Raw genomic sequence first — 18,413 nt, forward strand, 5'->3', positions numbered from 1 at the left:
TAAAGGTGGGACTTCGTCAAGGATGCGTTATGTCAACCTGGCTGTTCAACTTATACATGGATGGGGTGGTGCGAGAGGTAAATGCAAGGGTAGTGGGCAAGGGATTGGAGATGGTTAAAGAAAATGGAGAAAAGTGGGAGGTGAGTCAACTGTTGTTTGCGGACAACACTGCGCTTGTGGCAGGATCGGAGGAGGGATTGAGGAAGTTGGTGGCAGAGTTTGGGAGAGTATGTGATAGAAGAAAGCTAAAGATAAATGTGGGTAAAAGTAAGGTGATGAGATGTACAAGGGGTGAAAGTGGCAGTAGACTGGAAGAGAGAGCGACTGGAGGAAGAGCGACTGGAGGAAGTGGATAGTTTTAGATACTTGGGTGCAAATGTGGCAGGGAAAGGTGGAGTGAAAGTGGAGGTAGAATGTAGATTGAGAGAAGCGAGTAAATGCCTTGGTGGATTAAAGAGTGTAATGAGGAATAGACATTTGGGAATGGATGCGAAGAGGAGACTGTATGAAGGAGTGATTGTGCCAACAGCACTGTATGGGGCAGAAACATGGAACATAAGAGAAGAAGAGAGAAGGAGTTTGAATGTGTTTGAGATGAGGTGTCTGAGAAGTATGATGGGGGTTACTAGGCTAGATAGAGTGAGAAATGAGGAGGTGAGGAGGAGAACAGGGGTGGAAAAGGAGCTGGGAGATAGGGTTGATGAAAGAATATTAGGATGGTTTGGACACATGGAAAGAATGAGTTAAGAAAGACTAGTAAAAGAGGTGTGGAAGGCAGATGTGGAGGGAATGAACATGAGGGGACATCAAAGGATGAGGTGGATGGATGGGGTGAAGGGGGCTTTGGGGAAGAGGGGAATGTCTGTTGAGGAAGGACGGGAGAGGACAGAATATAGGGGTGATTGGAGAATGGTTGTATATGGATGATGTGATTGCATGAGGTGGAATGGGCGGGTGGATGGGGGGTGAGGTAGTATATGTGAGCAAAATTTGATGCAGCCCAAAGGGATTTCTCCCCGTCCTCTCATTTTATGCAGTGGGGGGACGGAGAGGGGGGTCGCCGATTTAATGAAGCGGCCTTGTTGTGGATGTGCTGTGTCTTGCGACACTGCTTGTGACCCAGGGCAGTGGACAGGGTGCAGGGATGACCCGTCATTCAGGAGGTGCTAAGATAAGAGGGAGGGTGGAGGGGTGTGGAGTGTATTCAGGGATGGAATGGGTGGGAATGATTTTATGCCTTTTTCTTTTTGGCTACCCCCCCTTGTAAGGGGGAAAAAGCCTTAGTATATGTATGTATGTATGTATTATGAATCACAGTTTGAGTGGAAATATTTCAAATGGAGTTGTAAAGTGTGAACCTAATAAAAGTGAACCTGTGTTGCAAGCTAGTGGAAACCGACTTGACACTCGTCCCTGAGGATTTAGGCCAAGGTATGGAAGCAGGTGAACCAATAGTCATGGAAAATGGCCTAGAGGACAAGGAGGTGGTTCATCAAAATGTTTTCGATGTGGATCAACAGATCATTGGATTAGAGACTGCACTGAAAAGGGAGAAAGGCCTAGTCTAAGCAGTGATGTAATGACAGCAATAGATGAGGGTGAAAATGTTTACAAAGAAGTACAATTAATATTATTAGCTGATGATTGTGCTGACAGGCAGGAGAAATTACTAATGGAGTCTCTGGGTGCTATTGTTTTAGATTCAGGATGTGCAACGACAATTAGTGGAGAAGACTGGCTACATTCTTACATTGAGACATTACCTCCACACGATAGTGAAAGTATAACAAGAAAGGCATCTAACATTACTTTTCGATTTGGTGATGGGAGACAGATTATATCCCAAGGTAGTGTTCTTATTCCATGTTATATACACAGAAAAAAGGTCATGATCTGTACTGAAGTGGTAGATTGCCGTATACCACTACTTATGAGTAGATCAGCTGTGAAATGTGGAGGAATGATCTTGAACTTTAAAACTGATACAATGCAAATGTTCAGTCGGGAAAGTAAGCTGGGAATAACTTCAACTGGACATTATGTTTTCTGGATTGTGAGGACACCTAAAAGAAAGGCTGTAGAATTAGTGCTATTTACAGGGCAAGCATATGAGATACCCAAGAAGGTGCTTAAGCTTCATAGACAATTTGCACATCCCACTGCTGATGAATTGATAAGGATTGAAGAGGCTGGGATGCTGGATGAAGCATGGAAACAAGAGATACAGAAAGTCAGTGACAAGTGTAAAATGTTTAAGAAATTTAAGAAAACCCAGGCGCGCCCAGTAGTAAGTCTTCCTGTTGGTATAAAGTTTAATGAAGCAGTTGGAATGGATCTGAAAACCTGGGGAGAAGTATATTTTCTGGTGATGGTGGATTTAGCAACAAGATACTGTGTGGCATCAGTCATTGCTAGCAAGAGATCTGAGATCATTATTAAGGAGGTAATGACACAATGGATTAGCAGATTTGGTGGACCTCACAAGATTTTGACTGATAATGGCCGGGAATTAAATCTTTCAGAGTATGGGAGAGAATTACAATGTGAAAGTGATGAGCACGGTGTCAGAAAGTCCCTGGAGCAATGGGATATGCAAGAGGTTGAACGCAGTACTTGGAGATAATGTAGCTAAAATAATTTCAGATTCTCAGTGTGATGTGTCCACAGTGTGATGTGTCCACAGCATTGGCATGGACAATTTCAATAAGGAATGCTTTACAGAATAACCATGGATTTTCACCAAATCAACTGGTGTATGGGTTTAATCCAAGTATCCCAAATGTTTTTGAAAATCGAATGCCTGCCTTGGAAAGTAAGACTACTGTACTTCAGACGTAGTAGCAAATAACTTAAATGCGATGAGGGTAGCAAGGGAAGCATTCATCAAGAGTGAATCAAATGAAAGGATTCGGAGGGCATTGCTACACAACGTGAGATGTGACAAACTGGAGGATCTGCAGAATGGAGATGTGGTGTTCTATAAAAGAAATAATGAAGATACGTGGAGAGGCCCTGGAATAGTTATCGGTAAAGATGGGAAGCAGGTGTTGGTGAAACAAGGAGGAACATATATATGAGCACACATTTGTAGATTACAAACAGCCCATGAACCTAGTATACACCAATACAATACATATGAAGAAAAGGACAATACCCATGAGGATAATCCTGAAGAAAACACCAATGAAAATAGAGAAGCAAGAGTAATCATGGAGGACACAGAAAGTGAAAAGGAAGAGAATACTAGGAATGAAGATGATGCTGTGTCTGTTGACACCCATATAAAAAGAAAAATACCAATAAAGGGAGACAGGCTAGAGGGATATCTGGTAGAAAACAGTGCCAAAGTAAATATCACAATATTAAGTAGAGCAGGAAAGGCAACAGGTAAATACAAATCCTGCTTCAATATAAGGAATAAGTCTGACAACACAGAGGGATGGATGGACTTGGGATACAGATTTACACGACTGGAGGGTGGTGAACGATGAAGAGGAGGTGATGGTTGTATCTTGTGGAGATGAGTGTTTAGAAGCAAAAAGAAAGGAAATTGCCAATGGGATAGACAATGATGTATTTGGAGAAGTGTAATACCATGGTCAAAAAACCATAACAACAAGGTGGGTGATCACCCAAAAAGTAAAAGAGGGCTCAATAGTAATAAAGGCACGATTGGTAGCACATGGTTTTGAGGAAGATATAAATGATGGTGGGGGGGAAAAGAATACTGCCACCAAGTTTCCCACTTGGATCGTAAGAGGCGAGAAGAAAGGGACGGGGAGAGGGACTAGGCATCCTTCTCCCTGTAGCCCCAAGGGGCAGATTCCTAAAAAGCAAAGGAAAGGCATAAGGGGTGCTGGAGGGCCTCGGGCCAGCACCCTAAGGTTTGGGTCTTTTAATGTGCGTGGATGTGGTACAGATGAGAGTAAAAGGGAAGAGATAGGTAGTATGTTTGTGAGAAGAAAGTTGGATGTGTTGGCTTTGAGTGAAACTAAGTTGAAAGGGAAGGGTGAGTGTAAGTTTGGGAGTGTAAGTGGGAGGTTATCAGGAGTGAAGAGAGGGCGAGGGAGGGAAGGGGTGGCTATTCTAGTAAGTGAGGAGTTAGGTAAAGGGGTAGTGGAGTGGAAGGAGGTTTCCTCAAGGATAATGTGGATGAAGGTGAAACTGGGAAAGGAGATGTGGGTCTTTGTAAGTGCATATGGGCCGGGCAGTGAGAAGAGCATGGAAGAAAGGGAGGCCTTTTGGATAGATTTAAATGAGTGCATAGAGGGTTTAGGAAGAAATGTCAATGTAATAGTGCTGGGAGACCTTAATGCTAGGGTGGGAAATGGTCCAATCGATGGAGTGGTTGGGAAGTGTGGAGTTCCAGGAAAGAATCGTAGTGGAGAGTTGATGGTGGAAATGTGCCTAGAAAGAGAGTTGATGATAGCAAATACAGTGTTTCGGAAGAGAGTCAAGCATAAGTACACATGGGAGAGGGTGGTGGAGGGAAGGGTGGTAGATAGAGCGCTAATGGATTATGTAGTGGTAAATAGGATTATGATAGGAAGAGTTAAGGATGTACATGTGCTAAGGGGAGAGGGTGGGGGAATATCAGATCATTTTTTGGTGGAAGGTAAGCTGAGAGTGGAGGATAGATGGAGAAGGAGGAAAGGGACAAAAGGTAGGGAGGTTCTTAGGGTGAACTCCTTGAATGAAAAGGAAAAGGAGAAGGAGTACGAAAAGAAGCTGAAGGAGGAGTGGGAGGGAGTGAAGGATAGAGCAGAGATGGGTGTGGAGGAGGAATGGGGATGGTTCAAGGAGGGAGTCTTAAAGTGTGCAAGGATGGTGTGTGGAACAAGAAGGACAGGGGGAAATAGAAGAAAGGGTAGTGAATGGTGGGATGAGGAAACAAAGAAGGTTGTAGAAGAGAAGAAGCGAGCATTCACAGATTGGTTACAAAAGAGGACAGGGGAGTCATATGAGACGTACAAAGAAAAGAAAAGAGAAGTAAAGCAAAAGGTAAAGGAGGCAAAGAGGAGAGCAGATGTGAAATGGGGTAGGAGTATGACAGAAAATTTTGAAAGTAATAAAAAGATGTTTTGGAAAGAAATTAAGAGAGGAAGAGGAGGCGAATCAAGTAGGGAAGAAAAGGTAAAAGGTACAGATGGAGAGTTGATAATGGAAGAGATGGCAGTGAGGGGAAGATGGGCAGAATATTTTAGGGAGTTGCTGAATGTGAAGGAGGATAGGGAAGGAAAGATAGCTGCAGTGGGAAATGCGAAGAAAATGAGAGTGATGAGTGAGGAGAATGGAGGAGAAATAAGGAAGGATGAGGTGAAGGCAGTTGTAAAGATGATGAAAGCAGGTAAGGCACCTGGTCTGGATGGATGTCATGCAGAATGTCTGAAAAAGGGAGGTTCAGTGATGGTGGACTGGTTGGTGAGGTTATTTAATGTTTGCTGGAGAGAGGGTAGAGTACCGGAGGACTGGAGTAGTGCCTGTTTAGTTCCTCTTTACAAGGGAAAAGGGGACAAGTGTGAATGTAGTAATTTCAGAGGGATTAGCCTGTTGAGTGTAGTAGGGAAGGCTTATGGGAGGATCTTAATTGAGAGGATTAGGAGAGGAACAGAAGGAGTAATTGGTGAGGAACAGTGTGGATTTAGGACGGGTAGAGGTTGTGTAGATCAGATCTTTGTGGTAAGACAGATATGTGAGAAAGCTATAGGAAAGGGGAAGGATGTTTTTTGGGCTTTTATGGATCTGGAAAAGGCTTATGATAGGGTAGACAGAAAGGCACTGTGGGAGGTTATGCAGATTTATGGGATAGGAGGAAAGCTTTTGGGAGCTGTTAAGATTTTTTATGAGAGTAGTAGAGCATGTGTTAGGATTAGAAATGGAGAGAGTGAGTGGTTTGAAGTAAAGGTGGGACTTCGTCAAGGATGCGTTATGTCGCCCTGGCTGTTCAACTTATACATGGATGGGGTGGTGCGAGAGGTGAATGCTAGGGTAGTGAGTCAGGGATTGGAGATGGTTAAAGAAAATGGAGAAAAGTGGGAGGTGAGCCAGCTGTTGTTTGCGGACGACACTGCGCTTGTGGCAGGGTCAGAGGAGGGATTGAGGAAGCTGGTGGCAGAGTTTGGGAGAGTATGTGATAGAAGAAAGCTGAAGATAAATGTGGGTAAAAGTAAGGTGATGAGATGTACAAGGGGTGAAAGTGGCAGTAGACTGGAAGTGAACATTAAGGGAGAGCGACTGGAGGAAGTGGATAGTTTTAGATACTTGGGTGCAAGTGTAGCAGGAAAAGGTGGAGTGAAGGTGGAGGTAGAATGTAGATTGAGAGAAGCGAGTAAATGCCTTGGTGGTTTAAAGAGTGTAATGAGGAATAGACATTTGGGAATGGATGCGAAGAGGAGACTGTATGAAGGAGTGATTGTGCCAACAGCACTGTATGGGGCAGAAACGTGGAACATAAGAGAAGAAGAGAGAAGGAGTTTGAATGTGTTTGAGATGAGGTGTCTGAGAAGTATGGTGGGGGTTACTAGGCTGGATAGAGTGAGAAATGAGGAGGTGAGGAGGAGAACAGGGGTGAAAAAGGATTTGGGAGATAGGGTTGATGAAAGAATATTAGGATGGTTTGGACACATGGAAAGAATGAGTGAAGAAAGACTAGTAAAAGAGGTATGGAAGGCAGATGTGGAGGGAGTGAACATGAGGGGACGTCCTAGGATGAGGTGGATGGATGGGGTGAAGGGGGCTTTGGGGAAGAGGGGAATGTCTGTTGAGGAAGGAAGGGAGAGGACGGAAGACAGAGGTGAGTGGAGAATGGTTGTATATGGATGATGTTGTGACTGCATGAGGAGGAATGGGCGGGGGGGGTGGGGGGTGGGGTAGTATGTGTGAGTAAATTTTGACGCAGCCCGAAGGGATTTCTCCCCGTCCTCGCCTTATATGCAAAGGGGGATGGAGAGGGGGGGTCGCCGATTAAATGAAGCGGCCTTGCTGTGGATGTACTGTGTCTTGCGACACTGCTTCTGACCCAGGGCGGTGGGCAGGGTGCAGGGATGACCCGTCATCCAGGAGGTGCTCAGATGAGAGGAAGGGTGGGAGTGGTGTGGAGTGTATTTAGGGATGAAATGGGTGGGAGTGTTTTTATGCCTTTCCCTTTTTGGCTACCTCCCTTGGAAGGGGGAAAAAGCCTTGGTATATGTATGTATGTATGTATAAATGATGTGCCCATTGATTCGCCAACATGTTCCAAAGAAGTGTTGAGATTACCCTTGAGTATCATAGCTGGAAAGAATTAGGAGTGTCATTCTCTGGATGTAAAATGCACATTTCTACAAGAGCAACCAATTACCTGAGAAGTATATCTATGGCCTCCAGCTGAAATTAACAAAGGTTCACTATGGAAACTGAAAAAGACCATATATGGGCTAAATGATGCAGCAAGATTGTGGTATGAGAGAGTAAAAAGGGAACTTATCACATTGGGCATGTTATTGTGTGGATTGGAACCTGCTTTGTTTTATTGGCATTAGAATGGACAGCTACAAGGCATAGTCTGTACCCATGTGGATGACTTCTTATGGAGTGGGACAAAATGTTTTTAAGAGAAGAATAATTGATAGACTAGAAGAACAATTCCTCATCGGTACAGAGGAACATCAATGTTTCCATTACTTGGGTACAGAAATAAATCAGGAAGACAATGGTATCAAAGTCAACCAGGATAACTACATAAAGCACGGGATTCAAGAAATAGATATAACCAAGGCACACATGAATAGAAAAGGTGATGAAGTGAATGAGAAAGAAAAAACTAAATATAGAGCCCTTGTGGGTCAAATTAACCCCTTCCATACGGTGCCGCACACGTAGGCGTCATGGGGAGCGAGTGTATTCGCGAGGCTGCCATATCGGCGTCTTGATTATATTTATTGTAGTCGCCCCTCCATAATGTCATTCTTTCTAATTCTTTTGTAATCGCATTTTCTATGGTTATCAAAATTCACGGGTGAAGAGAGAACGATCGATATAAGCGGTGACTATATTTTATGATGCGAGTATTATTACGACACGTCGTACGGCTGGCATTGGTTGCTGCCACCGAGATCTAAGTCCATGACGCCTACGTGTGCGGCACCGTATGGAAGGGGTTAACTGGTTAGCAACTCAGACAAGACCAGATGTGGTATATGATGTATGTGAGTTAAGAATGGCTTTTAATCAGACATGCATCGGTGATGTCGTAAAGGCGAACAAAGTAATAAAGCAGGTGAAAGATAATCCTGTGGCACTCTGGTTTGGTAAGGTTAATCTGGATGAATGTACTCTCCTGTGCTACAGTGATGCCGCATTTGCAAATCTGACAGATCATGGGTCTCAAGAAGGACACATAATATTTTTGAGAGATCGTGATGGTAATAGTTGTCCCATCACCTGAAAATCAAAAAAGTGAGAAGAGTGGTGAAGTCCACCTTGGTGGCAGAGACTCTAGGTTTGTTTGATGCCATAGAAAATGGAATCTATTTAGCAGGATTGCTGAAGACTATTTTAGGCACCCAATGTGATATCCCTGTGACATGCCTTGTTGATAACAAGTCTTTGGTTGAGGGGAGACAAGAGTCTGAGAATCAATTTGGCAGTTCTGTGAGTTATGATGGATAGAGAGGTAATTGAATCGGTGAAGTGGGTAGAAACCATGAAACAGTTGGCAGACTGCCTAACTAAGAAAGGTGCATCATTGGTATTGCTGAAGAAGGAGATCAGCAAACTATAGATGATGCTATAAGATTGGGAATGTTTTTATTATATATGAAAAAAAAAGAGGGGGAATGTGTTAAGATTATAAATAAATATATGCATATTTGTGATATGTATTATTGAGGAAAAAGGGTAATGAAATGAAAATAAATATTGGAGTCAAAACGTATTGAGACGTATGAATGTTGATGACGCGAAGTGAATCAGTTACGAATCGGTGAATAAGCGAATTGGCAACATTGAAAACGGTTAACGAGGGAGTTATGAACGAGCAAGGATTGGAAGCGGAAAGAAATAGTGTGAACTTGGGACATTATAATGAATTTAAAGAAAAATACAAGACCTGGCCAGGCAGAAGTTTATGAAGAAGCGAGATAAGGTATACGTGAATTTACAAAGCGGTAATTGAGCAGATTTGCCAGTAAGTGTAATTAAACAATGGCCACTTATGAGAAATATGAACAGATAAGGAACAAGGGATAGGATTTATTAATAAAACTTACAGAGTATAGTGACTGCTCCTGTTCACTGAAGAAAATCTCCATCAGTGCAAAGACAAATGGTAGCTCAACTTTGACATGGAATTCTTGAATAAGCACAGCCAAATACTTATATTGTGTAAATACAGGAGAAGTGAGGTGCTGTACCATGCTCATTTCACAGAATGGTTTAGGAACTGAAATGTCAGCATAAGATAAATACATATGGAAACATATATGCACAAAGGAATGGTTTCTCAAGAATAGATTATATTTCCAAGTTAAATCCACATATATTGTACTATGTTTAAAAAGCTCCAATAAATTGTCTGTCAAAGAATAGATAAAAAAGCTAACCTAAACAAAACTACAATAGATGCAGTATCAAATTCATGAGACAAAGAGAATATTGCAAACATTCAATTATAGTATATATTCATACACTTTATAATCCACCAACCAAACCAAATAATGATGGTACTGACCAGTTTCAGCCATCACCCCCTTGGGTGGAGCTACTGGAGCTAAGACGACTGGGAAAATGACTGATTCAGTTTGATTATCAATCTGCAAACGGTTGATTTTGCAGTGTAGTTGTCTTTGATTGGCTGAGATATTCATCTGGCAAAGATATATAGGATTAGAAATGCATCAACATTTCTTAATACTTTAATGTTCAGGTTAAGTTTTGTGAAAAAAAAAAAAAAAAATCTTAGCAAGGAAATGATGATTTGGCAGCTATAAAGGTAAAAAAAAAAAAAAAAAAAAAAAAAAAAAAAAAAAAAAAATAAAAAAAAAAAAAAAAAAAAAAAAAAAAAAAAAATACATTGAATGTATATATAAAGGTAAAACGTAGGATCCTCACTCATCAATGAGATAACAACATCTATACTTGGGAAATACCAGATATAGAAACAATAAAGAACCATTGAGATTAGACATAATATTCATGTCTGAGCCTGAAATCATGAACAAAATTAATTACAAGATGCCAATTGGGAAGATAAACCACATACTAAAAGAGTTTGAACTACATATATATATACACATACATATACCAAAGGCTTTTTCCCCCTTACATGGGGGGTAGCCAAAAAGAAAAAGGCATAGAAATCACTCCCACCCATTTCATTTCCCATATATTCCACTCCCCTCCACCCTCCCTCCTATCTTGGCACCTCCTGGATGACGGGTCATCCCTGCATCCTGTCCACTGCCTTGGGTCAGAAGCAGTGTCACAAGACACAGCACATCCACAGCAAGGCTGCTTCATAAATTCGGCGACCCCCCCTCTCCATCCCCTTATGCAGGAAAGGAGAAGACGGGGAGAATTCCCTTCAGGCTGCATCAATTTTTTTCTCATACATACTTCCTCACCCTCCATCCCCTACCCACTCCCCCTCATGCATCAACTAAACAAAATGATATGAGAAGAAACATAAAAAAGGAAGATTAATGTACAACAAAATGGACTTTGTAAAACTCATAAATAATTTTCAAAATGCTAACTGTGGTAAATTGAGATTACTTGTATTGTACTATATACTTTTAATGGGGTATAAGAGTTGTATAATGGTGCTGTAGATTCCTTACATATGCTATTCTCATATGTTTATACTCTGTAATATATTTAGATGCTATACAGCACCTGTTAGTCGTGTTTATCCAATTGAACCCTTTGCAGACGTTGTTTCTTTATGTCAAAGTACTTATACCAAGACGTCTATACTCGCTTGTTTGTTTACATTGGCTTTACTAAATAAATAGCAAAAGCTTGTCCCCACTTTCAATTTCAATCCTCAGCAACACACTGCAACAGTGGCGACGAGGATTTGTGGATTTGTGTGCTGAAGAACTGGTTACTGTTTAGGAAGACAGAAATAGCTGCCTTTCCCACTGATGGTGGAGAAATCTAAGGATTAAGATATTCTCGCGGATTCCCTCCGTCGGGACCGTCCAGGCCACTATGGATTCATAAATAGCCTTGATTTAGTAGGCTACGAGTCATTTGTTTCACAAGGAAACAGGATTTAATACAAGTAGATTTATAATGGCGAATAACTCAGGTAAGATTGACTGTTTTGACCCCAATAAAATAAAATGGGAGATTTGGCTAAGCATGTTGCAGGCTCATTTTGCACACAATGGAATCACTGATGATGCCAAAAAGAAAAATTCTTTATTAGTATCATTAGGAAGTGAGACGTATAGTACCTTAGCCTCCCTGAGTTCACCTGATTTACCGCTTTTGAAAGACTACAGTGATTTAGTGAAGCTTCAAGAATCACATTACAAGATTAAACCGAGCTATCATCGGAGTTTAATCAGATTTCAGAATAGAAAGAAAAAATCTGATGAAAGTTTAAGAGACTTGTATGTTGACTTGAAAAATCTACCCAAGGATTGCAGTTTTGGTACACTATTTGATGCACGAGTGAGAGACCAACTATTTATGTCGGTCGAAACTGAAGTGTATTTCCCGAACTTAGTAGCTGAGAATTTAGATTTACAAACCATGTCTTCAACAGACACCTTAGAGAAAATTTTAAATTTGGAAAAAGCTTTTGTTGGAGAAAAGCTCCCGACTACTGAAGTGAGGAAAGTGGGGGTTAGTTCTGAATTTTTTAATAGTCAGAAAAAAGGAAGTTGTAAGCATTGCGGGTATCCACATAAAAGTGAGAACTGTAGGTTTAAGCACCTAACTTGTTCAGTTTGTAACACAAAGGGACACCTCAAGCGAGTGTGCCTTTTTGATAAGACTGTGTCTGGTAAATACACAGGTTCTCAAGGTAAGCCCCACAGTGCCCAGAAAGGATCTTTTGGAAAATTTACAAACAATAAGAGGTTTGATGAAAAGAAAACTAATATGGTTTTCGAGGGAATTTCTCAGAAAGAGAGAGATACTGGTAGTGATGATAACCAGTTGCTACATTTAATGGATAGACCTAGCCTTCCAGAAGTGGTTAGTGTTGATATTTCTCATGAACCTGTACACAGTGTTGTAGGTAATGTTTTGCAAGTGAGAAATAAGGTGGAGATTGTTATTGAAGGTCATAATGTGCCTTATGAAATTGACTGTGGTGCCAGTGTGTCTACCCTAACCTTGCAGTGGGTTAAGAAATTGAATTTAACTTTACAGCCTAGTGATAAAATTTTGAAGGCTTATGGTAATAATGATTTGCATGTTTTGGGTAAGGTTTATGCAAATATATTTTATAATAGTCACCATGTAATTCAAAGTTTGTATGTAGTTGAATCTAATAACTCAAACTTATGTGGAAGAGATTTAATGCCTAAAATAGGTATTGCACTCACAGGTACAGACGCTCCTCTACTTACATTAATTTGTTTTACGTTTTTTCGATTTTACGTTTGAACTGACTGTAAAAAAAATGGTAAAAAAAAAATATTTTTGAGTGAATTTTTTAGTTTAGAGCGCTCTCCGTAGTTCAAACGATACTTACGCATGACGCTGCGTCCATTGTTTACATTGCACAAACGACAGACTGAAAGTGCCTTGCCTTATCCTCCTCCTCCTCCTCCACCATCTCAATCTATGTTGCTTGAATTTAATTTATTTGAAATTAATGTTATTATTTTACAATGTTATGTGTATAATTAATGATTTAGGGGTGTTTTGTAAGATACGGTAATAGAATTTACGGATGTATAGTACAGTAACAACTTACGTTCATTTTCAACTTACGTTCGGCCGTTCGGAACGTAACTAAAACGTAAGTTGAGGAGCGTCTGTATAGAGGAAGGAGTTAATGTTTTGGATTCCAAAGTACAATTAGATAATTTTTCAGCTGATTCTAGATTGCCAATTTCATGTGTTGTAGCAAAGGTACACCTAAAGAGCGGTGCTGTGCCTAGTTGGAAAAAAGCAAGGCCTGTGCCCTACCACTACAGAAAATTTGTAGAAGATGCTTTAGATGAGTTAGTTGATAACAATATCATTGAACCAGTACAGTCTAGTACTTGGGCAGCTCCAATTGTACCAGTGTTAAAAGCTGACAAAAAGTCCGTATTTGTGTAGATTTCAAGGAATTGAACAAAAGTATTTCATGTGACCAGTACCCTCTGCCTAAAGTTGATGAAATCTTTGCTGTTGGTAAAAGCAAGCTATTTTCAAAGATTGATTTAAAGGATGCTTATTTACAGGTGCCAGTAGATGATGAGAGTCAAGAATTGTTAGTAATTAATACTCATAAAGGTCTTTTTAAATATAAAAGATTACCCTTTGGACTTGCATCATCTCCTGCCATCTTCCAAAGATTTATATCCCAGTTATTGATGAATATAGATGGAGTAGTTGCCTTCTTAGATGATATTTTAGTTGGAGGTGAGACTAAAGAGGAACATGATAAGAGATTAGATAAAGTGTTGAAGGTATTTCAGAAACATAATGTTGCTATTAACAAAAAGAAAACTGTTTTGAATACCAGTTCCTTAGAATACTTAGGATATGTCATTTCAGGTGATGGCATAAAACCTTCACCAAGGAAACTTGCTGCTATTTTAGAAGCACCTATACCAAAGTCTGTAGGTGAAGTTCAATCATTTTTGGGTCTAGTAACTTATTATTGTAGGTTTGTAAGAAATTTTTCAAGTGTATTAGCACCTCTGTATGATTTACTGAAGAAAGATGCAAAATTTAAGTGGTCTTCTGTTGAAGCAAATGCATTTATGACTGTTAAGGAAGAGTTAGCCAACTCTGATTTACTTGCCAATTTTGATGGTGAGCATGATGTTATTGTTGAAGTAGATGCTTCACTAGTAGGAGTAGGATGTGTGTTAATTCAAGAAATTAATGGTAGTTCACGACCAGTTTACTTTGCAAGTAAAAAGCTGTCTGCTGCTGAGCTAAATTATTCTCAGTTGGACAAAGAAGCTCTAGCGTTAGTGTACGCTGTAACTAAGTTTAAATATTTTTTGCTTGGACGTAATTTTGTGATCCGTACAGATCACAAACCTCTACTTGGTTTATTTGGTAAAGATAAACAGATTCCTGTCAATGCAAACGCAAGAGTAAAGCGTTGGGCATTATTGTTATCCCAGTATGATTACCATCTATGTTTTAAGTCCGGCAAACAAAACATTGTGGCAGATGCCCTAAGTTGTTTGCCTGTGTCAGATTCTGTTTTAGACTCTCATACACCTGCTGAATATGTGAATTATTTGAAAATTTGGAAGATCAAAATATTTCCTATGAAAGGGTTAAGGTTATGACAGAGTGACCCTGTTTTGAGGAAAGTTTTCCAATGTGTAAAATTTGGTTGGATATCCGATCCTGTTATTTCTGAATATGCAGCAGTTAAAGCAGATTTAAGTATATATGAAGATGTGTTGCTATTTAGGAATAGAGTAGTTATACCAGCTGAGTTAAGAGGTAGTGTACTTTCACAGCTGCATGTAGGTCATAATGGTATCAGCGCTATGAAGGCTGAAGCCAGGAATTGGATATGGTGGCCTAAGTTAGACCAAGATATATCAGAAGTTACTAAAGCCTGTTCAATATGTTTGAAAAATTTTCAAGGTTCTCAGGAAGTTACCTTATCATGGCCTGAGACGGGTAAGTCTTGGTATAGACTCCATATGGACTATGCAGGTCCAATCAATGAAAATTATTTCTTAGTGATTGTGGATTCACACTCAAAATTTATGGCTGTTCATGTAACAAAGTCAACAACATCTACAGTAACAATTTCTATGCTGAGAAAAACTTTTTGTAATTTTGGGTTACCTGACATTGTGGTTTCAGAGAATGCCTCATCTTTTGTATCTGAGGCAATGGAGACTTTCTTTGAAAAGAATGGAATTAAACATATGACCCCAGCCCCTTATAACCCATCATCTAATGGTTTAGCTGAGAGGGCTGTAAAAACTTTCAAGGAAGGATTAAGTAAATTTAAGGAAGGTGATATACGAACTAGAGTATGTAGATTTTTATACAACTACAGACGTAATCCATTGTTCCACAGGTAAAGCTCCAGCTGAGCTAATGTTTAACAGAAACTTCAGAGGTGTAATTGAGAAAATTAAACCACAAAATAAGAAGGAAAAGGTTTTGGAAAAAGAGTGTAAGTCTGAGAAGTCTGAATATAAAATTGATGATGCTGTTTTTGTAAAGAATTATGGCAAAGGTCATTCATGGTTGGAAGGGAAAGTAATTGAAGTTCTAGGTGTGAGAAACTACAAGGTGATGTTAAAAGATTTTGGAAACATTGTTTGGAAAAGACATTCTGATCAACTAATGCCTAGATATACACCAACTGTTCCCATTAATGACGCTGTACCTAAAGATAACTCATGTAGCAGTAAACCTTTTGTGCCTATGTATTCTTCAGGTCAAGGACACTGTCCTGATAGTTCAGAAGTAATTGATAAGGCTGATGAAAATTCTTCTGTAAATGTTGATAATTATGATAATGCTGTGAATGTACCAAGTCCACAACCAGTTAGAAGATCTAGCAGAGTTGTGAAACCACCTGATAGATTGAATCTCTAATTCTGATGTTATAAAGATGAATGTTTCAGTTATGCTCCTATAGATACTCCTTTTTCAATAAGGGAAAAGGGATGTGGTAAATTGAGATTACTTGTATTGTACTACATACTTTGTAATGGGGTATAAGAATTGTATAATGGTGCTGTAGATTCCTTACATATGCAATTCTCATATGTTTATACTCTGTAATAGGTTTAGATGCTATACAGCACCTGTTAGTCGTGTTTATCCAATTGAACCCTTTGCAGACGTTGTTTCTTTATGTCAAAGTACTTATACCAAGACGTCTATACTCGCTTGTTTGTTTACATTGGCTTTGCTAAATAAATAGCAAAAGCTTGTCCCCACTTTCAATTTCAATCCTCAGCAACACACTGCAACACTAACTAGGAAAAATTTTCAAATGAAGAAACAAAGATGGACGAGAAATGGAACATATTAAAAGAAAAATACAAGGAGGGAATAGATAAATATGTACCAAAGAAAAAACACAAAAAGGTTTACATAAAGTGCTTGTATAACAAGAAATGTAGTGAGGCTAAATATAGAAGAGACAAAGCCTGGAATAGATGGAAAAAAAAAAATGGCAAACATACATGAAACTGAGAAATTAATATGTAGATATACGCAAGGAGGAAAAAAGAAACTATGGAAAAGATATAATAGATAAATGCAAAGACCATCCTAAATTATGTTACAGATATGCAAATGATAAACTAAAAGACAAACATGAAATAGTCAAACTGCGTGAAGGAAATAAAGAATATATAGATGATATAAAAATGGCTGAAGTTGTGATCAGTCTTTTTAGGTTTGTAGTATTTACAATTGAAAGCTCACAAATTTGGGATGAAGGGCAGCAAAGAAGATCCCCCCAATGAAAGAAATAACAGTGACACAGAAAGAAATAAGGGACCAAATAAAAAACCTTAATGTGAGAAAGTCACACGGGCCAGATGAAACTGCATATTGGATATTGAGCGTACAGATGAACTAATGGACAAAATACACAAGATAATTGAATTCTCACTCAAAGAAGGAAAAGTACCACAAGACTGGAAAAATGCAAATATTGTACCAATATACAAAGGAGGAGACAAAGGAAATCCAACAAACTATAGACCAGTTTCCCTTACAAGCACAGTAGCAAAAATATGCGAAAAACTTATCAGGAATAAATGGATTAAATACTTGGAAAAGAACAGTTCCAACTTAATCCATGTCTTTGATTTCTAATTATCTTATTTAGATTTGAACTCGTGTATTGTTTGAGCTTGGGCTATATCACCATCTAAGCTATTCCACTTATTAAAGTGGGACAAAGTCAAAACGAGGACATGCAATGAAACTCAAAAAGGATAACTACAGAAGAGACCTGAAAAAGAACAGCTTCCCACACGGAGTGATAGATATATGGAACAAACTGGATGAAGAAATAGTGTGTGTAAACACAATACAAGAATTTAAGAACAAACTTGATCTTGTGAGATACAAAAACGGGTCACAACGAGTACAGCTCCCCTTACTGTATAATACAACTAGGTAAATACATATCAATGCACCTATATACCGCAAGGATCTGTATTGGCACCAATAATGTTTGCTATTTATGTGAATGACATGAGGATGTGAAATGTTACATGAACTTCTTTGCAGATGACGCCAAACTGTTAAGGAAAGTAGAAACTGATAAGGACTGTGAAGCACTGCAGGAAGACCTGAATAAGGTATGGAACTGGAGTCAGAAATGGGAAGTGGACTTTAATACTAACAAGTGTAGCATAATGGAGTTTGGAAAAAGCAAAAACAGAATATCAGGAAAATATACAATTGGAACCAAGGAGGTAAAGAAGGCAGGATCTGAAAAAGATTTGGGGGTAATTATCACAAATAACTTGTCCTATGATAAACAAATTAACAAAATTGTCGGGGAGACTTACAACTTGCTAAGATCAATAAAAGTGGCATTTGCATACTTGGATGAAGACATGATAAAATAAATATTGGTTACATTGATAAGGCCTAGACTAGAGTATGAGGCAACATTGTGGTCACCCAGTACCAAGAAGAATATAAAGAAAATAGAAAGAATCCAAAGAGCAGCAACAAAAATGGCACCTGCACTTGCAAACCATCATATGAGGAGAGATTGGCTAAACTGGAGTTACCGACACTGGAGCAAAGAATGACTTACTGACCATCTACAGAATCATGAAAGGCACAGAGATACTCGATAGAGAGGACTTACTAAACTGGGACAAGAGAATCACAAGAGGACATGGAAAGAAAATAAAAAAACATAGCTACAGAAGAGATCTGAAGAAAAACAGTTTTCCACATATAGTGGACACTTGCAACAAACTGAATAATGAAATAGTATGCACAAAGATCATTCATAAGTTTAACCCCTTCCATACGGTGCCGCACACGTAGGCGTCATGAGGAGCAAGTGGATTCGCGACGCTGCCATATCGGCGTCTTGATTATATTTATTGTAGTCGCCCCTGTGTTTTTACATTCTCCCAAATGCGCCCTGAATCCCATTCTCTGTGGTTTTCAAAATTCGCGGGTGAAAGAGAGAACGATCGATATAAGCGGCGACTATATTTTATGATGCGAATATTATTACGTGACGTCATACGGCTGGCATTGGCTGCTGCCCGCGAGATTTAAGTCCC

The 18,413-nt window shown here is 39.5% G+C and overlaps 1 protein-coding gene across 11 annotated transcripts in view; it reads right to left on the minus strand.

Annotated features, from left to right (window-relative positions):
- The window catches only part of Vps13 (vacuolar protein sorting 13C), a 1,483,510-nt gene that overhangs the window by 203,740 nt on the left and 1,261,357 nt on the right, over window positions 1-18,413 (minus strand). For all 11 annotated transcript variants that reach the window (XM_076210284.1, XM_076210280.1, XM_076210283.1 and 8 more), the window contains 2 exons: window positions 9,710-9,845; window positions 9,249-9,421 (listed from right to left, as the gene is read on the minus strand). In XM_076210284.1, coding sequence (XP_076066399.1) covers window positions 9,249-9,421; window positions 9,710-9,845 — 309 coding nt within the window. The remainder of the gene's footprint in view (window positions 1-9,248; window positions 9,422-9,709; window positions 9,846-18,413) is intronic.

Source organism: Oratosquilla oratoria, chromosome 27, assembly GCF_046742065.1.
Source record: "Oratosquilla oratoria isolate Oo_2021 chromosome 27, ASM4674206v1, whole genome shotgun sequence".
Lineage (NCBI taxonomy): Eukaryota > Metazoa > Arthropoda > Malacostraca > Stomatopoda > Squillidae > Oratosquilla > Oratosquilla oratoria.